The sequence below is a fragment of the Oryx dammah genome, unplaced genomic scaffold (genome assembly GCF_014754425.2).
Source record: "Oryx dammah isolate SB20612 unplaced genomic scaffold, SCBI_Odam_1.1 HiC_scaffold_17, whole genome shotgun sequence".
NCBI classification, from domain to species: Eukaryota; Metazoa; Chordata; class Mammalia; order Artiodactyla; family Bovidae; genus Oryx; species Oryx dammah.
In genome coordinates, this window is record NW_024070201.1 from 63,340,454 (window position 1) to 63,367,616 (window position 27,163).

The window sequence follows — 27,163 nt, forward strand, 5'->3', positions numbered from 1 at the left end:
CTTTTGAGAGGTAGTTTAGGTCATGTGAGTGGAGCTCCCGTGAATGGGATTAGTGCCTTTATAAGCAGATGCACACAAGAGAGCTTGTCCTCTCTCTCCCCCTCCATCCCCTTCTCCCCTCTTGTGAGGACAGGACAGGACAGAGAAGATGACTCTCTGCAAACCAGAAGAGTGTTCTCACCAGAACTGGACCATAATGACACCCTGATCGTGGACTTCTCAGCTTCCAGAACTGTGAGAAATAAATCGGTCATTTAAGCCACCCAGTCTGTAGTACTTTGTTATGGCAGCCTGAACTAAAGCAGTGGGGATGGCTGCACAATTTCGTGACTGCATCAAAAGCTACCTAATGGCTAAAATGTTAAATTTTCTATTAGGTGTATTTTAGTTCAACAACAGCAACAGCAAAGTAAACTTTCATTGACTTCCTGTTTCTTAGGGATCAAGCTCAAACTTCCTAGTATAATTTACAAACTGGCCCCTGCTTACCCCCTAGCCTCATATCTTGCTGTCCTCCTTCAATCTTTTTATCTGATCAAATGTTCCAATTGCTCTCCAAAATAAAAAAGTGATTACTTTGCTTTAAAAATGCTGGCAAGGCTCTTTCAGGGTCTCTTCACAGTTTCTGGTATCAGATTCTGTGTCTCACCAGGCAAGAATTCCATTCAGATTTACTTTCAGTAGTCCAAGTTAGCAATAAATGCTGCACCTGCTTTTCGAATATTGTATCACAATGTTACAGATAGATATGGAATTATAGTGCAAAGTATGATTTTTTCAAACTCAAAATGAGGAATATGACAATCTCCTCCCCTTTCTGAGATTTGCTGAGTAGAATAGATTAGGATAGAAAGTGGATTAACATTCATGTAGATAGGAATATAAACAGGACCAAGAAAGAAGGGATTGATGTGTGGGTGGGTGAGAGGGGTAAAATGATGAATGGATATGTAGATGATGGATGGATGGATGGATAGATGATGTGTGAGTACATGTATGAACAGATATGTGGGTATGGATGGATCGAGGGGAGAATAGTATATAGATGGATGTGGCTTTACAAAGAGATGTGAAAAGATTAAGAATAGATGGATGAGAAGTTGTATGGGAAGGTGGTTGGAAGAAAATGTGGTTGATGGATGGGTAGATAAAAGGATATGTAGTTGGATAAATGGTTGGACAGGAGGCTGGGTGCATGTGAGTGCATACTGATGGACAGGAGGGTAGATAGATGTGTGAGCCCTGGAGAGACATAAGATAAAATGGGTAGATAGAGGAATCCGTGGGTGTTTGGGAGGATGAGTGAGAGTGTGAGTAAGCCAAGGAGGAATGGATGGATGGAACCAGGTGCCAGCCTGGGACCGGAAGATGATGCACAGGTCAGTAGAGCCAAATACCAGCCCCGTGGCTGGTTACCATTAGCTTTCCCTGAGCAGTCCTGCTAAGAATCAAAAGTCCACCCGAAGCGTGTTAATGAACTCCCTTCTCCTTCAAGGGAAGGTCGACGAGCTCTTCCTCCCTCCCCTGGAAGAATCGCAAGCTCCCGACCATGCGCAGGGAAAAACCACACTTCCACTGTCCCAGCCCCGCTCCCAGAATATCCAGCTGCCTGTGAAACCCACAGAGAAGAGTTCCCCAGCCTGAGTCAAAAGAGAAACTTCGCGGAGGGGAGAGGCCAGAGGCTGAACCCAAAGGGGCGAGGTTTCAGGACTCAGTTATTCCCTCCTGCGTCCAGAGGCTGCGCTCCCAGCCGCCAGGAGAGGAAAGTCGGTGCGTCCTGGGTGCACGGGGACCCCTCGGCCCTCCGGGGTGCGCGCCCAGGCACCCCGCTTTATTATCTCGGGGGAGAACGGGGCGGGGGCGGAGGGGCCAGGGCTAAGGAGAGCTGGTACGTCTTTAAACTTCTGCCGGCTGCTTAGTCACAGCCCCCTCGCTTGGGTGTGTCCTCCCTCGCTCCCTCCCTCTTAGGTCACTCTCTCAACCCTCGAATAAAAACTGCACCCAACTTCCGAGGCGCCCTCATTGCCAGCCGGACCCCAGCCTCCGACAGGTTCGGGCGCCCTGCTTGGCCCGTGCTCCGCCGGCCCCCGCCCAGCGCCCGGCCCCTCCGTCTCCACTCCGCTCGCTCGGTCGGTCGCTCCGACGCCATGGACACGTTTTGGTGGCGCGCAGCTTGGGGACTCTGCCTCGTGCAGCTGAGCCTGGCGCAGATCGGTGAGTGCCCGCCCGGACGGGAGGGAGTGGCCCGGACCCAGCCGTGCGGGCTCCGTTGGCCCTGGGGGGGTCGGGGTCAAGTGGGCGGCGAGCGGCTGGGATTTGGCGAAGGAGGACCGGGCGAGGATTTGCGCTAAGCTCTTGGAGAGCCTGTCGGTGGGAAGCACCGTTTTGTGGAACGGCAAAAAGAAAGAGCGCAGAAAAGTTTGCTGGGCAGCAGGCTGTTGGCGCGCGCTTTGGGGTGGGGTGGTTGGAGCCGGAACTGTACTCCTGGGTGCGCGCAGCCTGTGTCTGGACTAACAGACTCTTGTACCCAAGGGCGCTTGAAGCCAGGCTGCGCAGGGCAGGGACGGGCTGGGGTAGGGACAGGGGTGCTGGCGAGGTGGCCATAGAGGTGGGCACTGTTGCCGTGTGTGAGGGTTGGTGGCAACAAGCTTCCCAGAATGGGGTCCCGCGTTCCTGTGGCTCTCCCATTTCACCTAGGTTCCAAAGCTCTTACAGTTGGCTCCAGTCACGAACAATCTTAACGCTTGTGGGAACTTGAACCTTCTCTGTGGCAAGGTTCTGGGTCGCCACGAGGTGCCAGCCTGGGGCAGGGAGTGTGAGTAGGGTAGGCAGTGACTCGGCCCGCTGCTCCATCCTGGCAACCTCCTGCAGGCTGCCGATCAATTAGGGGAAATCCAGGCGGTCATGTGGCTCCCAGTGGGTGCCTGGCAGCCTCGGAGCAGGACAGGGAAGCAGGCTCCTGGGTGGCATCAGGGATCCCGGAGCCGGTATCCCATCCCTACAGGGTCCGTGCCTCTCAGGGGCTGTCGAGGGGGTGGCTGCGTGTGAGGTATTCTGGCAGGGCTGAACTCCAAGCATTCCTTTTCTTTGTCTTTATATGTACAGATAATTACATGGCTGATTTGCTTATCGCTAGCAAAATTAATTTTTCTTTTAAGAAGTGCCAGCTGGGTCATTAAGACAGCTCAACCTATGGTTAATTCTACTCAGCAAGTGTTTATTAAACCCAGCTCTGGGGGTACCAGGAAAGTAAGAGACACAGTCCTACCGGGATACTTTAGACTGAGAAGATAAGTGAGGGTCTAGGATTTAGATTCCTGAATCAGAAAAGTAATAATTAATAATAATAATTAACAGTCATCACAATGGCAGCACCAGCCACCATTTATTATACATTTGGGCTGGGCCAGCCACTGTGCTAAATTCTTTACATTCGTTATCTCGTTTTACCCTCAACAATGGCCCGCTGAGAAGTGTCCTGTCGTTAGCCCCGTTTTGCAGGAGGGCAACAAACCGAAGCTCAGAGAGGTTAAGTGACTTGCCTGTGTTCACACAGTCAGAAGACTGCTGGTTCTGTGAACCAAGCTTCTTTGCCTGTTGCTTAGTCAGTACTGGTTAAGCTGCATGTATGATATGGACAAACAGCAGCATGATATGGACAAACTCAGAAAGGATTTTGTGGAAGGAGGTGGTGGACCAAAGGCTTTAGAAGAGGCTTTCAAAGGGGAACTGGAGCTCCAAGGATCTCTCGAAAGGCAGAGAGACTTGGGATGGGAGAGAGCAGGGAAAGATTTCAGGGAGAGCTCTGAGCCTGGCCTCAGGGAAGAGGAACCAGGCTGGTGTCTCTCTCTCAACTATAAGGAAGTCCATTTGCATGTTACCTCCCTGGGGCATCTTCTGCTTTGCTTCTGAGGATTTCGACTCCTGACTCCTTCCATCCTGTAGCCCAAAATCTTCTAAAGGGCCCCATCCCCTGATATTTGGCACTGTCCTGGCCCTTGAAGTTCCTCCCTTCCCCCCAGATGGGCAGGCTTACTCCTGCTCTGGGTTTCCGTGGTCCCTTTGGGGAGCGTCATTTGGAGGAAGCGCAAAAAAATACCAGTAGCAATAGCTGCCTGGGCCCAGGCTTTCATGCGCTTGTCAAGCTGTTTGGAAGGAACTGAGACTTGGGAAGGAGATGTGACTTAACAGTGGGCTCGGGCTGGGCTGGCAGAGAGAGGAAGGACAAAGAGGAGGCGGGAAGACTCTTCTGGTGCCCCACCAGCGAAGGTAGTGGGCTCCAGAGGACAATGTGGACATTTCGGCAAGTGGCAAGGCTTTGGGGAGGAAGAAAGGGTCTGATCTTCATACTGAAAAGCAAGAAGTAGAGACATGGCCAAATACAATTAAGCAGTGTTGGACCCAAACTCTAAGTTGGAGAACAGATCTGTTGAACTACGTTTCACATGTGGAAGGACGAAAGTAGCCCTGGATAAAGAGCAGTGAAGTGAGCCCTCTATACCTGCCTGCCTCCTGTCCTCTGTGGGTGAGAGGTCCTTGCTAGAGAATTGTGCCCCTGGTGTTTAGAAAGAGGGGTGCATCTAAGAGCTCTGGGGCTTTGGCGGTGGCTGGCACCCTTCTGATCCCTCTGAGCCTTAGAGACCCCTCTTTCTGGGAGTTAGACTTTTGGCTGTGTTTTCCCAGGAGAAGCAGCAACAAAGCCAACCTCCATTCCCGCTGAGGTTGGTTAGCATCAGTTAATTCAGTTGTTCCCCAAATACACAATGGACATCTTCCTTCCTGCAAAGGCACAGTGCCAAGTAGGTGTGTTTGAGTTTTGCAGCCAGTAGAAAAAGTTTCCGTTCTTTTCCCAGTTTGGCCCACGCAATTTGGAGAGGCTGCTGGGCAGTGTGAAATTCTTAGTTTATGACAGATCCCTTTCCACTCATTCAAGAAATATTTCTTGACTCACTATTGTAGACTCAGAGATGGGGACTCCAAGAATCATTTAGAAAAACCCTTTCTTTTTCCCAAGGAGGAAACAGATCCCCAAAGAGAGAAAGGTGACTTCCCCTCTCTCTCAGGCCGAGTGTTAGCACAGGACGCTTTCCAAACCTCAAGGCTCTGAAATACCTTAATCCTCCAGGACTGAGCCCACCTCCACTACTTACAGTGGGTGGGGACTGTGTTGTCTACAGAGGTAGCAACGTTTGTTTCACACCTTAAATTGTCTTAAATGCTCAATACAATTTTATATTTTCCTCCACAGTATATCCAGTTTGAGTTTAACCTAAGAATAAAGATGATAACTTTCTTCTTATCAAGCAAAGTGGCTGCTTGGGGTAGAGCCTCTGTACTGCCCAGAGCCTCCTGGGGTGTTGCTGGATCCCATTCAGTTAGCAGCATCCCAGCTTTAAAAGCCTGACACTTGGTTCCTCTATGAAGTAGGCCTAAATCTGCAGGCAATACCAGTTACCGAGCACTGACCCTGGTGGCTCAGTGGTAAAGAATCCGCCAGCAAGGCAGGAGACCCAGCAGATGTGGGTTCAATCCCTGGCTCAGAAAGATCCCCTGGAGGAGGAAATGGCAACCCACTCCAGTATTGTTGCCTGGAAAATCCCATGGACAGAGGAGCCTGGAGGGCTTCACAGTTCATGGGGTCACAAAGAGTCGGACGCAACTGGACGTGCATGCACACGACTTCATACGAGGCATTCAGCCATGGGCTTTGACCAGGTTATCCTATATAAGCTTCACAACAGCCCTGTGTGTGTTTAGCAATCTTTTCATTCCATTTTCCAGATAAAGAAGTTGAGAGGCTCAGGGAGATGGAATGACTTGCCCGAGGACACACAGCTAGTATGAGTGATGGAGTTGGGGTCCTCTGTTGTCTCACATCCTCTGTGTTAGACTCCAGTGCCTGTGCTCCTTTGATTCATTATTTGCCTCTGGAGGACTCTGGAAGTTGTGTGAGGCCAGCAAAGGTGAAGCCTGGGATGAGTGGCTTTCCTCTTCCCCGGCAGGCTGAGAACTCTTGGCTGCCCTGCTCTGCCCTGGCCTGTCTCTCTCCAGTCCTGGCCACAGCTGTCGAGAGATGCCAACCTAGCTATTTGTTACTAAAATAAGTCAATTCCCTTATCAGAGTCCAGCTGCCCTTCTAGACATGCTCTCATTTGCAGGCTTGGAAAAAAGGGAGAGGCTGTTGCTTGTCTAAGAGACAAGTCAGGGCAAGGGTTTCTGCCTGCAAACAGAAAAAAAAAAAGGGGGGGGGGTCCTTGCAGAGGCTCTGACCTTGCAGACATTCTAGGTGCGATGACCCAGGAAGACCCCTTGTTACATGCTCAGTGGAAACCCTCAGCATTTAGCAGTTTGTGTGTGCCCCAGTAAGGGGGAATGTCAAGGACCCCGGCGATGGGCTGATACGGTTTCTAGAAAAGGCAGGGATCTTGAACGGAATGTCAGTGTGGGGTGCGAGGTGACACGTGGCCACTCAAGTGAGATTTCAGTTTGGCCTTGAGTGTCAGATGGCTCCAGGTGGGGAGTCCCTGATGAAGAGGAGGCTGTGGGAGGGAAGCGGGCCTCCCCCGGCCACCCATCCTGGCCGCGATGGGGGCTGAGTTACAGGCTACCTTGTGTTTCCCCTGCGCCTCCTTTCTAGTTGACTCCACCAAGAGACTGAAAGGGAAGTGGGTCTTGTGAAAGAATGAACTGAAGCAGGTGGCAAATCCCGCCAGACCAAGTGAGTTCTCAAAGGGGATCTTTTCTGCTTCAGAGAGAATGTCTGAGGGGTTGCACAGCCAGATGCTGTGACTCAATTTCCTTTGTGTCTTTGCTTCAATGGGAAACACACCAGTGTTCTCTAGACTCGCCAGGGGAGGCTAATGCCTTCAACCTTAAGTTGGAACGCCACTCTTAATCCCTTAGCAAGTTAATATTTTTCTTAAAAAGTGTGCTCCCTCGAAGCTGCCCAGCAAGGATTTGGGAAGCCAGCCCAATCTGCCAGAGTGTTTTCTTAAGTGTGTGGTTGTGGGATCTGGCTTGGCATGGACACAGCGGTTGGGAACTCTGGATTTTCCAGGAGGGTCAGGATTTCAAACATGCATATATTCTACCAGTTGAAGTCCAACGTATATTTTGACTTCTGTAGATTTTTTCTACAAATAAGTGCATGACTTTGTGTGATTAGAAGTCAGAAACTTGCATAGATTTTTGCATAAGTGAAAATCACATCTCTACAGCTCATGAATCAGCCTAATTAAATTACTATCCAATTAAATTACTATCTGGTTCAGAAAATTTATACTTTGGAGAGGAAAATTTGTGCCCCTCTGCTCTCTCTCTCTTGATATCCCAATATGTGAAGCCCCAAGAAAAATGACATATTGGGTTTTTGCTTTCTAGGTGTGGACATATACATGGTAGGTGTGTCCATAGGCGTTTAAGTAACTGAACGTGTGTGTTTGTCTACCCGTAACGTTGTATTGCTGGTCAGTCGTTAAGTTTGTATAAGGTATCTTCTGTGGGTCCCACACTGTACTAGGTCTCACAGGGGAATTAAATGTGAGAGAGCGGGACTCTATCCAAGAACCTTAAGGTTTTACATGGGGAACACCGTACCAAGGAGTGACAGCCTGGCCAACTAGGACCACAGGACTGACAGCCTTGCTGAGCTGAGGCACAGCCATGAGGGCTGGGGGACTCAGTGATGGGGATGAAGAGGGGGCCATGTGCACAAGAGAAGATTTGAGCATCTGAAGAAGCTGGAATGAGCTCGGGCCGTGTGTATTTCTGTTTCCCTGCCGTTCATTTACCCACTCGAGCAAGTTCATTAACTGGACAATATATCCAGCAAAAGCTCACGTACTTGCTGCCCATTTGTGCACCAAGCAGTCTTGGGAGCTCATGGGCAACAGGGCACAGTCCTCGCTCTCAAGCAGCTTGTGGTCGAGTGGAGGGTTTCCTGGATAACAGCTGATGGTGCATCTCTGGTTTATTCTCACTCTAGATTCTGAAAGTGCACGCCTGCCACCGCCCCCCGCCCCGCCCCCGGCCAGGTGTGACGGCCTATATAGCCTCCAGACATGGCCAAACAGGGGTGGTGATAAAGTCACCCCCAGGTGAGAATCCCTGGCGTCACTGAATGGTGGCCAACCTCATCTCTGACGAGAAGATATCTGGTCCCCATAGGTCCCCAGTTAATTAGCCTAAAAACTGCACAGGGAAATTAAGATCAATAAGCATATTTATCTTCTGGGGCCAAGAGGTGCTCATGACTTTCATACTTCTTATTGGTGGAAAACCCCAGACCAGATAGATCTTCTTTTATCTCTCTTCTGCAGTGTTGTCGGGGGGCTCCCTGACATCAGGGATGGAATCGCATTCATTTTTGTAGTCTCAGAACCCAGTCCTGGCCCATATTTGTTATCTGTTACTGTTGAACTGAGATGAATATTTAGAATATAGAAATTATTACATCCAGGTATATGAAAACATGCTCCACATTCTACGTAAGATGCAAAGGCCTTTATCTGTACATGATAGCAGTGGTGAGGACTGCCTCCAGGACAAGGCTGAGATGAGCGCTTGGCTGGACAGTGGCCCACCACAGGACTCGTTTTTGGTCTGCCCAAGTAGGGAGATCACCCATCTGTTTGTGGCTTTGGTGGCTGCTTGCCGTGACTGGGGACGTCTGTCTAAGGACAGGATGACTCACTTCTTGGGCCAAGAAGGGAGTGGGAGTTAGGCCGGATGATGACACCCAGTCCCACATTGAAACCTCAAAATAAAACACTCCTGGGCAGTGGCCCACTTGGAACTCTGGCTTATTTTGGAGATGCTAATCTGATGTTGGACTTCTTGGGTGAGAGACCCACACTCTCGCTTTCAACCCCTCCAACACTGCCCCCTTCCAATTTCTAGAAGGTGTTAGCAGCTGGTAGAGAAGTGGAAGTACTTCCCAGAAGAGCCTTCTCTGTGGGTCTCCTGCAGGTACTACAGGTCTTCAGCAAAGCCTGACACCTGACATGGAAGCCAACGGTGCTTTGTCTCCATGGAGCTTGCCACGTGTGACGCTGACCACAAATGGGGCAGGTCCTGCCTACCCATGGCTCATCCACCCCGTGAAACTTTGGGGCAGGATGAGGGGTGAGCGTCAGGGGGGTCCAGAACCTCACAAACCCAGATCTCCCTGAGTTTGGGGGTGCGTTGGCTGCCTGGGTGTGTCCTCTTGAGGCAAGAGTCTCTCCTAAGAGCAAGTGTGGGCAGATAGGTCCCAGGAGGGTGGGGAGGGGCTGAGTCACCGAGGAGGTGATTTGCAAAACCCAGGTCCCCAAAATCTTTCCTGAGTCTTCAGCTTTTGAGAGTGAATGTTAAGTGCAAAATTCTAGGGAGAGAGAGAATTCACAGAGACCAGTAATTCTGAGACTTTGCCATGGTGTCATGGTGAGTCTCCTTGAGCTGTGCTTGAAAGTTCATCTTTCTAACCCTCAACCTTTCTGGAGAGTTAGAGCTCTTGTACATTTTGTTTGTTTCTTTGCAGTCAGTTGTATACATTAGAAATACTGTCACTACTGTTGGTAATATTAGCAAACATCATCCTGTTCCCTCTACTAACGTGTTTAATCCATGCACTAACTGTAGGAAGGCGTGCTCATATTACCCCTCTTTTACATATGAGAAAACAGAGGCATAGAGAATTTGAGTCACTTGCCCAAGGCCACAGAGCTGGTAAGCAGGAGAGCTGGACTTCCAGTCCAGGTGGTCTAGCTACAGGGCTCACGTCCTTGCTGACTGCATTGCTCTGCCTTCCTTAGTATATCAAGACAGTAGGGTGTCCAGAAACCCAAACAGCGATACCTGCTAGTATGCTTACTGGTTGTCTTCATACCTGCTAGTACACTGCTGGGCAGGATCATAACATCCACAGAGCTGGATTTGCTCTCTGTTTGTGTGCATGATGTCATAGGAGGGGGCTGGAGCTGCAAATATGAATGAGAAAGAAGTTGTCATGGAAACGTCTTCCCATTCCTACTCTGTGCGGCTCATTCATTCCAGTTCCTGGATAGAAGGTCTGCCCATACGGGATGTGGAGCTGGGGGAATTGAGGAAGGAGTAGGATTCGGCGGGCGGTGAACCAAGTCATTTGTTCAGCATCACTTCATACTTGTCCCCTGGATGGTGGGTGAATGACGCTGCTCCATTGTCCAGGACCTTGGCTCATGACAGGATAAAGTTGGGAGAGGAGCCAACTGAACAGGAGTGAAAATGTTTGCCCTCAGCTTAAGGGTCCTTAATGCCAGGACCTTCTCTCTACCAGCTAGAACTGGAGACAGAAGAATCGACTCTGAAAGCGAAGAATGTCAGGCGGCAGGCCATGGGCACATGAAATCAGGCCAAAACTAGACATTTACTTCTGCCCTTCTTCCCAGCTCCAGTGCAAACCTGTGACTTGGCTGCTGTTTGGCCCAGCAGGTGGCCTTTGCATGGGAGAGGGCAGGTAGCATTTCTTCTGGGTGCTCTCCCGGAAGGGAGGAAGCAAAGGCCCCTGGAGACCTCCAACTCAGCCTGCAGGTAGGCAGCTGGGCCTTTGGCCTGGGAGCAGCGACTCATCACAGAACCCCATCTGTTTCAGTTTCAGTACATCTCTTTGCACTTGAGTAGGCCTGCAGTGCCTTCTAAAAGAAACCACACATCAGTAGTGGGTCTAGGTAGCATCTTCTACTTCCTCTCTCAGAGAGAACCCACCAAGATATTAGAGTGGGGATGATAAGGCCTCTTCACAAGTGTTCACCATTATGGAACCCGAGATGCCAGGGAGAAAGGAACAATTCCATGCAGCTCAGACCTGGTCTCTTGCCTCTGGCTTGGAAGATCATTTCTAGCGAGGTCCCTGGCTCCAAAAGTATCAAATGGCGTAAATACTGTATGCCAGTTACAAATGTTGCCATTGTTGCACGTGTCCAGTTCATGAAGCAGATTCCAACAGAGCTGAGCATCATCTTATAGCCTATAGCAGACCAGCTGACGTCACTGAGTCAGCCCCTCAGCCACCAGTGAGTTTCAGGGCCCCACTTCCCTACAAGGGGAGGACAAGGGTATAGGTGCCCACAAGAAAGCTGGTCACATAGACATAAAGCAGAGTTTGGAGAGAGAAGTAATACTGCCATAGAAATCTTCTGCCCAGAACTTCAGCTTTGTAGTGGATTCTCTGTGATGGAGCTAGTTATCTTGCCAAGGTCAACCTTAGAGGTCAGACTCATCCCTCTAGACCAGCAGTCCCCAACCTTTTTGGCACCAGGAGCCAGTCTTAAGGGCAGCAATTTTTCCATGGACAGGGCGGGGAGATGGTTTTAGCTTCACCCACTGCTCACCTCCTGCTGTGCAGCCCAGTTCCTAACAGGCTGCAGACCAAAACTGGTCCATGGCCCGGGGCTTGGAGACCTTTGCTCTAGACTTCCTCAAGCGACTCTTGCTTTGCCCTTTTGTCTACTAGTTGTTTCTCCTTGATGATTCATGAAAAGCCCATGAGCGTATTTCTATCTAAAAAATTCAAAGGCTGCTGCTGAGGTATATTATGGTCTGTGTTCTCTTTCACCGGTGAGTCCATAAGCTCCTTAGGGAAAAGCTTATGTTTTATGTACATTATGTACAATTTTGTATCCTTGAGGTTCCCATCTGTCAGTTTCTCAATTATAGTAGATGTTCAATAAATGTTGGACTGAATGAATGAAAGTTCTAGATTTGGCTAGCAAAGCCATCTTTATCATTTACCTTTTGTGATTTTCATAGATTCTGGCTAATGTTTTTTCATCTTTTTAAATTTTTCTGATCTATAGAAACCTGTTTGTTTTTTTTTTCTCTCGTGCTTCCTATACTGATCCTCATCTCCTTGACATCACTTTACTCTGCATTCTCTCTAATTTGAGTGTGCCTTTCTTCAAGTTTGACATATCAGGCAAGGCAGGAGAAGTTTAGAGCTCACTGAGTTTTGTCCAGTAGACCAAGGATCTTAATTTCCTAGAGGTCTGTCTGCCTCTCAGCCCCAGCCCTGCCAAATCTGACTTCATGTACACAGAACTTAAGCCTCAATCATGTTCCAGTGACACTCAGAGAAAAGCAGTGGGCTTTTTGGTCACTATGTTCAAAGGAAAAAAGGGAGGAGTTCTTTCTTTCAATGATTTAAAGACCTTTTGTACTGAACCAGCTGTTCTGTGTGGTGGGATGAGAATGAGAAGATTGGCTTTGGAGGAGGGCTTCTGGAAGGAGGAGGGGCTGTGAAACAGGCTGATTCTCCTCCTGGCCGCACGAGAGCAGCGTGAGCCCCAGGGGCTGCACACATTAAGCGTCTAGAACAGTGTTCAGCACGTGGTGTCTGGAGCTCGAGTCTAGCACACAGAAGGCGCCTCGAGTATGGAAATGACTATAATTCTTTAGCGCCTCTCTGTAACTGATTGACTGTGTGATGCAGAGCCAATCATTTTACGTCAATTTGCCTCCAATTTCCCGTGTGTCAGATGAGACAGCAGGATTCTAGTTGATCTGTGCAGTCCTTTCCCAGCCTCACATTCTGTAAACCCACCATTCTGCAGGCCCATGAACACCTAAGCCTCATAAAAGTTAATGCAAGGAATAACACACTGTGGTGCAGTCCCTCCCCACCACCCCACAACTGCCCCCAAACACACAAAAGTGATGTCTGGTTTGTATTAAATGTCAGAAGTGAATTATTAATCCATACCAGAAACAACAAGCATACAGACCGAGTTACACTCTAAACGCCAATTGGCCGGATGGACTCCTGGGCCAAGGTGCTCTGCTCAGAGGACTCCTCCAGATCCTTCTGACCCCTTGCGGGTGAGCAGATGAAGTCTAAGCCAGAGAAGTTAGCAACAGGTGTCAGTCCCACAGCTAAAACTGCCCGAAGTCAGTCCTGGGATTAGCCACAGAATCCAGATGCAATAGGGCTTCCCTGTGGCTCAGCTGGTAAGGAAACCCGCCTGCAATGCAGGAGACCTGGGTTCAATCCCTGAGTTGGGAAGATTCCCTGGAGAAGGGAACAGCTACCAACTCCAGTATTCTGGCCTGGAGAATTCCATGGACCGTATAGTCCATGGGGTCGCAAAGAATCAGACACAACTGAGCGACTTTCACTTCACCTCCAGATGCAATATTCTTTGAACAAACATTGCTTCAAGAGGCTAGAGAAGTCAACCCTGAAGAAGAGAAAAGTGGTCTCCTTCACGCTCCACGCTCCATTGGATTTCTCAGCTTTCCTCAAGGGATCCCCGTAACATGTTGATGCAAAATGAACCACAGTATTCAGCCAAAGCAGTGCTTACAGGATGAGCTGTAGCATCCTAGGGAAAAGAACTAGGGTTGCCGTGGGAATCTGAAAACAAAACAGAGAAATATATATGTATCGAGGTGGCACAGGTAGTCTTTTGAGACGGTTAGTTGCTTCTTCTATGGAGAAACTTCCAGACTCCTACTAAGATATTTATTTATTTTCTGTGGAACCAGAGAAACTCTTCCTGCTCAGTGAGGGCAGGAAGTAGGGAAGGAAGTTAGAATGACTACATTACTTAGGAGTTTGTCCAGGTGATAAGTTGGGTTTTCCTGGTGTCTTAGATGGTAAAGAATCTGCCTGCAGTGCAGAAGACCTGGGTTCGATCTCTGGGTCAGGAAGATCCCCTAGAGAAGGAAATGGCAGCCCAGGGAAAATTCCATGGACGGAAGAGCCTGGCAGGCTACAGTCTATGGGGTCTCAGAGTCAGACATGACTGAGCGACTAACCCTTTACTTCAAGGTGGTAAGTGAGAGACTAAATGCTCTGTTGGGATTCTGCTCTTCTATTGGTCACTGAAACCCTTATCAGATCAGAGTGCATCCTGGGTGTGCCCTGTTTCATATCCATCTAGAATCCACTGACCAGAAGTTGTAATACTTGTGGATGGATTCAGTTCTCCTGTCGTTGGCATTGCTCTCGGTAACTGCTGGGTATGGTCCAGTCATCTGTATCTCCAGGCAATCCTCCAGACACTGCCTTCTAGGAGAAGTGAGAACCACATGTGGCCAGCGGAGGCTCGGCGTTTTTCCATCTTAGTTACAGGATGACTGCGGACAAGGTTCTTCCTTTATTAGTTGCTTCTGTTTCTCTGGGTGTAAAATGGGAATAAACCCACCAATTCAATAAATGCAGGAAAAACTATTATGTGATTGTCTTTGTGGAAAGAAGTGAGGGAAATAGATCTAGTTCCTGTCCTCAGAGAATTTACTGTTTGGTGAAAGAAGAATTAACCAAGTGAAGAAAGTATGTAAGAGAGCAGACATTTCTGTGTGACAATAGTGTAGGATGATTTCATGGAAGCAGTAAAATTTGAGGATGAATTGAGTGTGAGTAAGAAGATGAACAGAGGAAGGAGAGTGACTTAGGGAAGCATAAAGAATGAACTGAAAGTTTAAAAGTTGGGGAAGTAAGTATGACTTGATTGGGGTCAGTAAAGGGCTGCATGCCCTTTAATTAAGAGACACCATGTTGAAGAACAGTGAAGGATGAGGTTGGACAGATTCCAAGTGATCAAGTGGCACCATCTATGAGATTCCATTCCAGAGACTTAGAAGTTCTCATGACACCCTCTTTAGACAGTGCTAGACAGAGTTCAGAAAAAGGTCAGCTCCAACATTGGTTGATATAAAAACTTTGGGAACTTCTGGCAATTTAAAAGAATCGCAAACAGGCTCTACAGCAGGGCAGCAATAGCAAACAGATTTCAGCTCCTGTATCATTTCGCATTGACCACTCAAGGCTGCCTGAGAGGCTGTGCTAAGAAGCCAGACCTTGGCTCAGCCACAAAGATTGCATGTGTGCGTGCTAAGTTGCTTCAGGCATGTCCGACTCTCTTTGCAACCCTATGGACTGCAGTCCACCAGGCTCTTCTAACCATGGAATTTATGGACTGTAGCCCACCAGGCTCCTCTCTCCATGGAATTTTCCAGCCAAGAATATTGGTGGTGGTGGTTTAGTCGCTAAGTCGGGCCTGACTCTTGTGACCCCATGGACTGTAGCCTGCCAGGCTCTTCTGTCCATGGGATTTCCTCAGCAAGAATCCTGGAGTGGGTTGCCATTTCCTTCTCCAGGGGATCTTCCTGATCGAACCTGGGTCTCCTGCATTGCAGGCAGACTCTACCTTGCCGGCACAGAGATCGAACCCACATCTCTTATGTCTCCTGCGTTGATAGGTGGGTTCTTTACCACTAGTGCCACCTGGGAAGTCCACAGAGAGTGCTGTGGTCAATTAATGATGTCTGTTATGGGCGCAGTATGGAGGATTTGACCCTCCTGTATCACAGAGATATCACCACGATAGAGCAGTAGGCTTTTCTGGTGTACTTTTCGGATAGTGTGTGTAACGCTGGGAGTTTAGCCCACTGAATCTGGTTAAATAGCCATATCATAGACTCAGTCTCCTTCCAGAATGGTATAAATGCCTCTTTCCCAGAGGAGTTTGGTCCCCTGAGCCTTCTCTCCTGATTCATTCACAGTCTGTTTTCCCATCAACCCTAGTGAAGTAAGGTGCTTGGAGCCAGGAATCTCCTCTGTTTGCACAAGGGCCAGACCTCGTGGCCAAGGGTAGCTTCCCGCATCAACTTCATCTGCAAACTGAGAAGAGAAAAATGATTCCTCAGCCATGGGGATGATAGGAGGCATAGCTAACTCATGTTAGTTAAAGCCTTTGAAGATGAAAGGGTTATATGTGCATGTTAATTACAACTTTTATCAGCCCTGGAGCCTCTACATTCTCAGCTGCCACGGGGGGCTCTTCCTTGCCTCCCAGATACAAACAGTAGGAACATTCCAAAGGCTGGCCCCCGCTGGAGCATCCAAGTCAAGAAGGCTGGATTCTGAACTCTGGCTGGTCAGCCCACTCTGAGCGGCTCCAGTTTCCCCCTGTTCATCCCCAAGGGAAAAAAGCAAGCTCACTGCTTGGGTAGGTAAGATAAGGTAGAACCAAGGGATAAACAAAGGCTCCATCAGGAGTCTATTGGAAATAGCCTCTGGGTGAGATTAGGACACTGCTCTAATTCCCACCGTGTCAAAGCCTAATTGTGTGACCCTGGGCTGCTGGCTTTATCTGTCTAATGTTTCAGTACACTTTGTGAAATGGCGTGGGGGTAATAATCCGTCTGCCTCTCCTAGACCTCTCCACTTTTACCTGCTGGTGTAAAAGTGTTTTGTGCTGGTAGGCAGAAACTTGTGATGTAGAAACTACAAGGTTCTATTATTACCTGAAGTCACTTTCACCTTTATCTCTGTCTCCTGTTGCTGGTTGACCCCAGTCATTGAAATTGTAGTCTTCGGAATGCTCTCCTACGTGCTGCCCTCCTCTCCAGGGCAGCGCTTATCTGGGGCCCTTGGTATGTGCTCAAGTTCTTGATCCTGCCGTTTCCGGAGGCGGGCAGACACAGCCAGCCTGCAGGGGATGGCGGTGCCCTGCCAAGTTGTGTCACAATACCCCTACTTCGGTGACTCAATGAAAGCACTGGAGGCAAATGAGGGAGGGTTTTCAGAGTCTTTGCTAGGGCTTAGAAGGTGCAAGGCTGAGCTGCATCCTATAGCAGGACTGAATTACGGATCCAAAGACAGAAAAGAGGAGAAAGGGCCCTAAGTGAGAAGTTTTCAGGATCTGGTGACACAAAGCCCATGATGATGGCATGTCAGGATGGGGAAAGGCGCTGGAAATTACAGAGTCCACCTATTTCTTTTGGATGACTATGGGAAGGCCATCTTGAAGACTGCACATGACTTGCCCAAGGTCACACAACCGGTTAAAGTCAAAACTCTGGTTTCTGCCCCTCCATCCAGTACCCTTTCTGTTTCATCCTTTGAGATGATAGGAAAGGGCACTAAACAGGAGGGCACACGGCTGACCAGGGCCAGAAGATTTGGAGGGACAGAGAGGAAGAGAAAATAGTCGTGGGCTTGGGTTTTGTGTGTGCGTGTGTGACACAGTGGGAAATACTGCAGGTGTTCACAGTCTGCTGGGCCTCACTGTGCTCAGATCTCGTTTCCTATGTAGTACCTTGTGCATGCATGCTTGCTGTTTGTTTTGATCCTTTATGATTCAATGAACCTTTGGAAACCAAAAGGCCCAGCATCACCTGGCCTAGCTCTTACCTAGCCTCTCTGAGCAGTCAGTGGTTTTCAAACGGTGCATTTGTGTACTCAACATGCATTTACTGAATACCAATATATGCCAGGCACTCCAGCCAGGCACCAGGAATACAACCTTAAACAAGAGAGGCACAGTTTCTGCTGTGATGGGACTTATGCTCGAGCTGGGAAGACGCTGTAAACAACTCATTACACCCTTGTTTAATTACACTTGTGGTCAGAGCTCAGAAGGAGAAGTACAAGAGCTTGTGAGAGCATGTAACAGGGAGACTGCGCCTGGTTTAGAGCATCAGAGACTTCTCAATGAATAGCAGTGAGTGTGTTTGCAGGATCCCTGCAGCTCCATTTGGGGGGCTGGGGCTACCTGTTGGACTCCTCAATCCCACCAGCTCTCAAGTCCAGGGGACATTTTGGTAGGTGAGGTCAGAGCTCCTCATCACAACTCTAGCCACAGCAGCTCCTGTTCTGGCTGCCTCACATAGGGTCCTCTGAATAAGAGGGCCAAATATCAAGGTTGTATCCCTCAAAATTCTGAAAGCAATAGGTTTGTCCTACTTGCCCTGCAATAGGCAGTGGTGGGAAGAGAGCCATGAGAACCTCCAAGTTGACTCAAACTTTTAGAAGCACATGTTGGGGAAATGAAGGAACCCAAACTCTGGGAAGCAAAAAGTATCATTTTTCCATGGGGGAAAAATTCATAATTTACATAGGTATCTTGAATATTAAGCTTTGGTTTAGGGTCAAATTTGGTCCATTTTATTGGAAGTTTCTTGGTCTTATTTTGAACACTTCGGTGGCAAGAGTTTGAGGCCATGGTCTGATTGATGTGTCCCTGAGGGGTGGTTTGTAGCATGACTTCTAGCAGCCATGCAGGTGCATTGACTGGGTCCAGGCAGGAGGAGCAGGCAAGAGCCCTAGGATTCAGGTGTCCAACTATCTGACTACAAAGGCCTCACTTTTTAAAAATCTCTTTGTTGGTGGTAAATACTTGGAGATGACCGGAGTAGACTCTATCAAGAGGGTGACATAGATGTGGTAAGGAAAAAACAAAAACAACCCCCCCACCCCCAACAAAGCATCACTTAGAATGCTTTCAGGTAAAAGCACAGGCTGGGCTTCCCAGGTGGCACAGTGATAAAGAATCCGCTTGACAAATCAGGAGATGCAGGGTCAATCCATAGGTCAAGAAGATCCCCTGGAGTAAGAAATTGCAACCCATTCCAGTATTCTGGCCTGGAAAATTCCATGGACAGTGGAGTCTGGAGGGCTACAGTCCACGGGGTCGCAAAGAGTCAGACATGTACACACACATGTGTACGATGCTAATAGTATTTATCAATTAGCAGAGTATAGGCACCAGCCATCCAGATGGTCAGTTATAAACAACTGTGTCTTCTGAACAAGGACAGATTCAGGCTATTGTCCCTCCCAGTGATGATGATGGTATCCTTTTCCTTTTGTTCAGATGTGCTTTCTTGGGTTGGAGAGATAAGGGTGGAGTTATAGCTATCATGCCTGAACAAAAGCCACAGCCCATCTATGCGTCAACCCGTGGTGTGTCAGTCTCATGCAACTGCTATCTGTCACATAGTTCTTGGTATACCCACATCAGTGCATGTCAGCTGGTATCACTGTAAGGAACAGAATAATCAACCCTCATAAATTGTTATCTAGCACAGCAAGAAGTATGGAAACAGGATGATTCCAGAAGCAATGACGTTATCAAAGATCCAGTTTTCTTCCAGCTTTCTACTCTGCCCCTCATAGCGTCTTCCTACAGTTTAGCCTCCTTCATGGTCCCAAATGGACTCTCACAGTTCCAGGCATCCTATGGAAAAACAAAACAAAAAGCAGTGTCTATCACCAGAAGGAATACTTATTCATAAATATCTCTTCTTTAAAAATGGAAGGATGGCTTTTGCAGAAGTTCTTAATTGACTTCCCTTGGAGAAGGAAGTGGCACCCCACTGCAGTACTCTTGCCTGGAAAATCCCATGGATGGAGGAGCCTAGTGGACTACAGTCCATGGAGTCGCAAAGAGTCGGACATGACTGAGCGACTTCACTTTACTTCTTATTGGAAGAATGGTGTGCCATTCCCCTGGAGACCCACACTAACCCAATCAGTGGCAAGGAGAACTCTGATCACAGTGCTCAACTTAGACCAGTCATGATCCACCCAAATGAGTTAGGAGTTGTTGGCCTCCTCTTCCCTGAAGCACTTTCAATTAGAAGGATTTTATTGCATTGGTAACAATGTCTCTTATAATCAATAAGGCTGTAAGGGAGTCGACACAGCTAGTAGAGTTTGATTTGCAATTCTGTGTAGGCAAAAGAAAAAAGGCAAGTTCTTGTGTTTTCTAAGTCACACCCTCATGTTTCTCCCGGGAAGACACACCTCACTGACAAGAGTTCACATGGGGGACACACTGCAGGTGGAGGCTTGGATGGTCTGGGTTTATGCTCAATCACGATAGCTATAACTTTATCCTTTTCTCTCTCCAATAAAAGCATATCAGGGAATAACCTTAAATCTGTTATAATTTACAAGAAATAGTCCATCTTTTGCACACTTGAGCACTTTATTATTAGAAACTCATCACTGCAGCTCATCTCAGCGCTGCTGGAGCTGCACTTTGCTGAGGACCATGAGTCTGTAGTGATCCATTTAAAAAGAACTACTGCGACCTTGGAAGAGCATCTCTTCCTGTAAATTATGAGATGATGACCCCCAAGGGAGAAGGCCGGCTTCCCTTTTCAAAAACTACACTCCTGGAGTGTTTTAATGTGTGTGAAGTGTGTTCAGCTCCATTATCTAATCCAGCACTCACATCAGCTTCCCGGTTAGCATTATTACACTCCTGTAGAGGAGAGGCGTTTAATGACTTTCCCAGGATCACAGAATTAATGCAGATTCAGGATTTGAATCTTAACTTCTCCATCCTTAGAGTTGATGTTCCTGCAACCACCCTGTGTTGACTCCCCACAGATCGGACTTGCTTCAGGGAATCTAAATTAACTATTGAATTTTGTATGAATAATTGCTCTTTCATAAGCAGAAAAACTCCTTCCAAATATTAATAGTTTCTCTGAGTCCAAAACTCAAGGGCTCAACATCCTAACATTTTGATTAGTCCAAAGAGGGACAGGTGGGTTTTCTGGGCCAGTGTCCTGCCTCCATGCAGTGTGCTCATGAATCTAACAGCATGGAGGGAAACTCAGAATTTAAAAAATTATTTTTCCATTCCTTTTTATCACTTAAGTATCATTAAAGGATTTATAAGGACTGAATCCAGGGAAGAGAAACCCAGGGGATGTTTAATGTGGACCTCAAGAATGTGATGGTTTCTGACGCAGGAAGGGGGCCTTGCTTCTCAAAATCTAATGATGAAAGAGCGAGAGGAATGGATTCTATCAAACTGAAATGATTTACGCTTTATTATGAGGGTGAATTTCCTGACTGCGAGGCCTGCTGAGCCTGGCCCGCTAGTTCTCTGTCTATCCTTCAGTTCTCAGCTGAAATGACAGTGCCTCGGGGAGGCATCTCTTGGGGACAGCAGAGGCCTTGGGGAGGAAAGGCTTCCCTTTAAAGTGCAAGCGTTCAGCACCTTGCCCTTCTGATACTACATTTATTGTGCTGTGTTGTTGTTTTGTTGAGTGTTTGTCTTCTTCCCTGGACCATAGTCTACGTCGGGGCAATGACCTTGCTGACCTTTCTCAATGCCCTGGTCTCAGTGCCTAGCACAGTGCCCATGGTGGCACTGGATAAAATCTTGTTGAATGAATAGACTTGGAATTGGTCTATTTTACTATTTGGTTGGATTTGTGCGATTGTGGCTTACCCTGGTGGATTCAGTTTGTGATGTCCAAATTCAGTTAAAAAAACAACTTTACATATGTATGTATCCATGTAGCTATTATGTATCTGTCTGTTCATCCATCCATGTATCTATCATATATGTCTATCATCTGATCTGTTGCTCTATGTACCTATCCATCCATGTATGTATCATCTATCTATTTATCTATTTATTGGAGTAAGAGATAAACTTCCTTAGAAAGCAAATGAGGGTTAGCAAACAGACCACATCTTTTCTCCTCCCTCTGTGACTGCGCACCACCCCAACTGCCATTCCTCTTGGCTATCATCACCTAGATATAGTCTCTTCCATGGTTTTCTGCAAAGGTACCAAACAGAGGCTGAATATGTGCAATGTTCAGGATGGCTGTGAAAGACAAGGAGGAAACATGTTCTGCTGAGGGAGAGAAGAGATGGAGGAAGGTTTGGGGAGGCAAGCCTTGGATATTCTAGATTCTTCTTACTGGGGACAGAGGGTGGGGCTCCCCATGGCTCTCTTGTGAAACTTGTTTGGGGGGCAGCTCTGTTTCCTTAGAGAAAAACATCATCAGATAATCTCCAGCCTTCCTTAAAGACTGTTTCTCAGGGTAGAGGAAAGGTACCTATTATCTGTTTGAGCTTCCTGTTATTTGTATTGCCCGGAAAGCTAAAGTCAACATCTACTTCTGTATTCTGCACTGTGTGCATTGTTAGAACCTCTGGGAAACTCATCCGGTTTCTTCTCCAGATGAGCTTCCCAGATTTTCTGGAAGACATTTAGAAACAGGCATCTCTTCAAATAGGCCATCAGAAAATAGTCTCTCAAAGTCAGGTTCTCTGTCTTCTAAAGGATACATTTGAGAATGCTTACTCATCATCCTTGTAGTTAGTAGGACTGACTGTCAGCTCAGCCTCTGGGCTAAGCACCGAGGTCAGGGATTCATGAGTGGGATCTGAGTCTGGTATCCCACTCTCAGAAAGCACTGTGTGTACTCGAGTTCAATCTGGGTTTGAGTCCTGCATGCGTGCCGAGTTGCGTTAGTCGTGTCCAACTCTGCAACCCGATGGACTCTAGCCCACTAGGCTCCTCTGTCCAAGGGGTTCTCCAGGCGAGAATACTGGAGTGGCTTGCCGTGCCCTCTTCCAGGGCATCTTCCCAACCCAGGAATCAAACCTGCATCTCCTGTGGCTCCTGTATAGCAGGCGGAATCTTGACCGCTGAGCCACCTGGAAGCGTGGGTTCGAGTCCTGCCCATCATCAATTATGTGGCAATTGACAACACTCTGAACCTCAGTTTTCTTGTCTTTAAGGCAGAGTCCATCTAGGTGTAGGTGTAGGATTGTGTAAGGACTACCAGATTGTGTGTGGAGTAACTGACAGGGAGCAAGCATCCTCAGTGTCATCACTGTAGTATTAGACCTGGAACCTCTCCCTTCCTCATTCAGCCCAAACTTTGTTCCTGCTGCGCTTGAGAAATGCTTCCAGCTGCCTTTGAAAGATGTTCATTCCATTTCTGGGCAAAACGTTAGTCAATAAGATCTCATTTAATTTGGTGGCAAGGGGACACCAAAGTGCTGACACCCACGTGCTTACTGGAACAACTGTTGCCAGGCAGACACGGCAGCCGGGGATGTTCTGGGAAGCTTGGCTATTGCAGAAGCTGGTGAAAGCGAGTCGGCTGACGCGCTCCAGGCCTGTCTTTACTTGCTTGATGACAGGCAGTCTCCAAGGCTGCTTGTCTCAGCAGGATCTGCCTCTTCCTGCCTTCAGTGCTGACAGTTGGCATGAGGAGGAGATGGTATTTCCCTCCCTCTTGGGGAGAAGCACTCCTTTACCTGGTCTCAGAGTGTAGAAAGACCCTTGGGGGCAATTTAATGCAGTAGCTTCCTTCTCATTCTGGAAATTTTGAAGTTCCTCAGGGTCCACTGCTTCCCCCAGAAGCCCAGGCTTGGAATTTCCTGGTTGTGGAGGGGTTGGGGCTGCGGGACCAGCTTTTGAACACATGAAGTGCCCACCCTTCAATCATATTGGGATGTTCAATCCTCTTATCTCCCCCAAATACTTTAGTTACCTTTAACTGCTTAGTTCTGTTCGCCTTTAAAGAAAGGAAGATCTGGCCCCTCCCCGCCGCACCTCAGAGTGACTAAAACTTTGCATCTTTTGATAGGAGTGTTCGCCTTTGTGTCACACTCTCATTTTGCTTTTAGTTTCTTAAAAGTGTGGTTGCAGACTGCTGTTTGGGCTGAAACAAGACTATCAAAACACAGACAATTGCTTGTAGTGTAAATACGTTATAAATCAGAACCCAGGGGTCCCCTTGATATCTGGGAGAGCTGGGGCTGGTCATGCAAGATGTTTTTTTTAATCTTCCTGTGGGAGAATGAAAAAGATTGACATGTACTGAACACTTGTTATGAACCAAACTCAACGCTGATGCTTTCCCATGAATTTATTATCTAACTCCCATAAACCTCTTTTTGAGGTTTGCAGCAAATATCCATTCAGTAAATGAATGACTGCATTTCCTCAGAGCCATTTTATAGGCTGGGAAACTGAGACTCATAAAGTTGAAGTAACTTGCCCAAGAAGGCTCTGCTCTCATGTGGTGGGGCTGAAATTCAATCCTCTCCCTCTAATACCACACCAACGTTCCCACTCAGTCTTATGGGGCCCATCCTATCCTCCCCATCTCCAGAACTGGAGGCCTTAAAGCTTCAAGGCGTCTCCTTTTCCTGAGAATCTGGGTTTTTCTGGCTCCTTGAAAATGAACGGTCTTGAAACAGTTTAGTACTACTGAGAGTCATCTTTGGGAAAACAGGTGGAGCGAACCTCCCTCTTTGCTCTCTGCACTGGCAGCGGGACCTGCGAGACCACCAGAGATCAGGCAGTCAATCAAGAGTGGGCGTCTCGACTTCCAGGGGTGCAGGTGGGATCTGCTTGAAAGCACCTCACTGGAGGATTGTCTCACAACTAAAGAATGGTCTGAGTTGGCCCGCGATGCTGAAATTTGCTACAGGCAGCACTGGGGCTGTTTGTAATAATTTAGGAGTAGTCTCTCTAAGGGAATCCGCGATCCTGCTGTGCTTCTCTTAATTGAAACCATTCTCTCCCGCCGACTTCGATGGGGCAGGTTCTAGTCTCTGTGGGCTGGAAGGCATTTAGTTGGTGTAATCGGAGAGCAGGATGCTGGTAACACTCTTGTTTTGTCTATTATTTCTTTTTGTTGGCCGCTCCAGCCTGCTTGACGCACACCACCGCCGCCTTGATTCCAGAGGGAAATACCACAACCCTGCAGGCAAGAGGGAGCCACTCAGGTTTAGAGAACAAGTTTAAAAGAAACGTAGACTTGTCCTTCTAAAGGCAAAGCGTTGGGTTGGCCAAGGGACCTAGAGACTACCAAAGCCAACTTCTTCCTGGGTCTGATAAAGAAACTGAAGCCTTACTGATGAGTACTGATGGCTTATTAGTAAGAAGTCAAACTGCAGATCCCAGGTCACTGGACTCTAATGTATTTCCCACAAAACTAAAGAAACATCTATTGGGCACCATACTATGAATCAGACATCCCAGATATAAAGATGAACAAGGAATGGTCCTAATGGAACCCATTTTGATTCTATGGGTTAGTATCACTTGAGGCAGACTTTTTCCAAGAATAGTGTTTTATAAGTAGTGTCTGTCTATCCATCTATCCATTCATCTATCTGATGACTTCTTCCATCCTTCCTTCGTTCCTTCCTTTCTGCTTTTCCCTCTTCCTTCTTTCTTTCCTTCCAATCTGTCAATTGCACATATTGTATAGAGCGGGGGCTTGTGCATCTGAATAATTAGGCTCCTGACTCCTAACTGGGAGTCTTGAGTGGCTGTTACTGGTGACACAGTGAATGGCTGGCCAGTTTATCAAGAACTGTCAGAGCAGGAGGCTTTTAGCCTTAAGTACACTTTAATCTTTGAGATGATTGTCTAATATTAATCAAATCCCAGCCGCTTTACTAAGCGTCAGGTACTTTGCCACCTATTTCAAGTGCGTGCCTTCATTTACACCTAAAAGCACCCCATGAAGGAGTTGCTGCCTTTCTTTAGTAAGGAAGAAATGAGACCAAAAGGTTAAGAAAACATGGTGTGCCTAACGTTCCACAGGACCCCAAGCTGGGCTTTGGACTCAAGTCTCTCTAATGTGAAAGACTATGAGTTTGGCTGCTGTACCATCTTACAGTACCATGGGGGTGATTGTTCCATCACCCTAGTAACTGTAAACTCCGAGAGGCTGAAGATGCTGGGAGATTCTTGTAAGCCTTCAGGGCTGGTGCGTGGACTTAGCACAGTTGCAGTCTGATGGGCTTGCTCTGTCACGCTGATTTGCCTCCTTCAAGTTCAGGCAAAGACCCAGAATGGGTGTCTGCAGCCCACTTCCATCAGCTCGGTTCCCAGCTAATGGCTCAAGTGGACACCGAAGCTGGCTCATTCAGTTATGGCTCAAGTGGACACCGAAGCTGGCTCATTCAGTTGCCTTGGCCTTTGCCTTCCAAGTCTTCCTTGTTTATCTTAAGTCCGCATTCTAGGGACATCTCGTCATGGACCCTGGAAGGCAAAGATGAATTCCAAATATGATTTAATCTCTCTCTCTTTGTGTATAGGTATTTTCTTTTGTCAGGTATCTGATCTCACCAAGAGCCCCATAATAAATAAGGAAAATATACCCAACAGCTTCATAAAAGAGTGAGCCTCAGACCACACAGACTGCCAGAAGAGGCAGCCTGTTCATCTTTTATTTTCGTGTAGTACCATCACTACCCCAAACTGCCTTATTTATATTCTCTGCATTTCTCTGTATGGCTGTCTTGTTTCCCCACACTAGCGCATAAGCTCTTTTAGGGCAGGGACCTTGTGTGTCCTCAGCTGCCAGGGTTGTATCTTCTAGAAGGGGCTTTGAATGTATGCCTTGCACCATGCCCTAGGGAGACCAATAGAGACCTGAGAGGCACAGATTTCATAGGAAGAGTTCTTGTCATCCTCCTCCTAGAGCTTCTAGGATGCCCCTCAGATGTCCATGGTGAAAAGAGTTTAGGCCTTCACCCAGGTGTGGTCTCTTTCCGTGTCCAGTGACCGTTTATTTGAAGGAAAATCCAGATCTTATTTTCTCTGACAGCTTGGCAGAAGGGTCATTTGTAACCTTCTCTATTTCCAAGCCTCCTGGCTTTTTTGTGTGAGCCATGTTCCTTAAGAGCAGGAAGTTATGTTTGGCCCACTCCGGCGATGCATGAAATGGTAAAGATTTTGGTCCAAACTCTGTGGCTTGAGTCGGATTTAAAAGCTTGTCAGGAATGAGTTCTCTGGAGCCTGGCATTTGCATCTGGCATCTGTGGTTACAGATGAGATTTCAGAGATTGAAAGCTCAGGAAGAGGTGTGAATTACAAGCTCTTAGCTCACAGGGCAATTGGAACTGTACTGATCCTAGAAATCTTCTGGCCCAGATTTTTAAAAATATCCTCATGCTCCAGCATCTCCCTTTGTAGGGTCTCTGTTTTGAAACATTTGTATTAATCTCTCTCTCTCTTTTTTTTTTTTTTGGTAAATTCTTTTTCCTGAACTTTTTTTTTGATTGGAGTGTAATTTCTTTACAATGTTGTGCTAGTTTTTGTTGTACAACTAAGTGAATCAGTTACATGTATACATATATTCCCTCCCTCTTGGACTTCCCTCTACCACCCGCCCTCCCCACCAATCCCAACCATCTATGTCATCACAGAGCACAGAGCTGAGCTCCTTGTGTTATATAGCAGTTTCCCAATAGCTATCTGTTTTACAGATGGTAGTGAATATATCGGAGAAGGCGATGGCACCCCACTCCAGTACTCTTGCCTGGAAAATCCCATGGACGGAGGAGCCTGGTAGGCTGCAGTCCATGGGGTTGCTAAGAGTCCGACACGACTGAGCGACTTCACTTTCACTTTTCACTCTCATGCAGTGGAGAAGGAAATGGCAACCCACTCCAGTGTTCTTGCCTGGAGAATCCCAGGAAAGGGGAAGCCTGGTGGGCTGCCGTCTTTGGGGTTGCAGGAGTCGGACACGACTGAAGAAACTTAGCAGCAGCAGCAGCAGCAGTGTATATATGTTGATTCTAATCTCTCAATTCATCCTACCCTTCCCTTCTCTGTGTCCATATATCCGTTCT

The 27,163-nt window shown here is 47.7% G+C and overlaps 1 protein-coding gene across 12 annotated transcripts in view; it reads left to right on the top strand.

Annotated features, from left to right (window-relative positions):
* Window positions 1-1,769: 1,769 nt before the first annotated feature.
* CD44 (CD44 molecule (Indian blood group)) overlaps window positions 1,770-27,163 on the top strand; it is an 89,252-nt gene continuing 63,858 nt past the window's right edge. For 11 of the 12 annotated variants that reach the window (XM_040259001.1, XM_040259003.1, XM_040259006.1 and 8 more), the window contains exon 1: window positions 1,946-2,214. In XM_040259001.1, the coding sequence (XP_040114935.1) occupies window positions 2,148-2,214 (67 nt within the window). In that variant the 5' untranslated portion in view covers window positions 1,946-2,147. Of the gene's footprint in view, window positions 2,215-27,163 lie in introns of all 12 variants that reach the window. The other variant, XM_040259012.1, reaches the window with a different exon arrangement.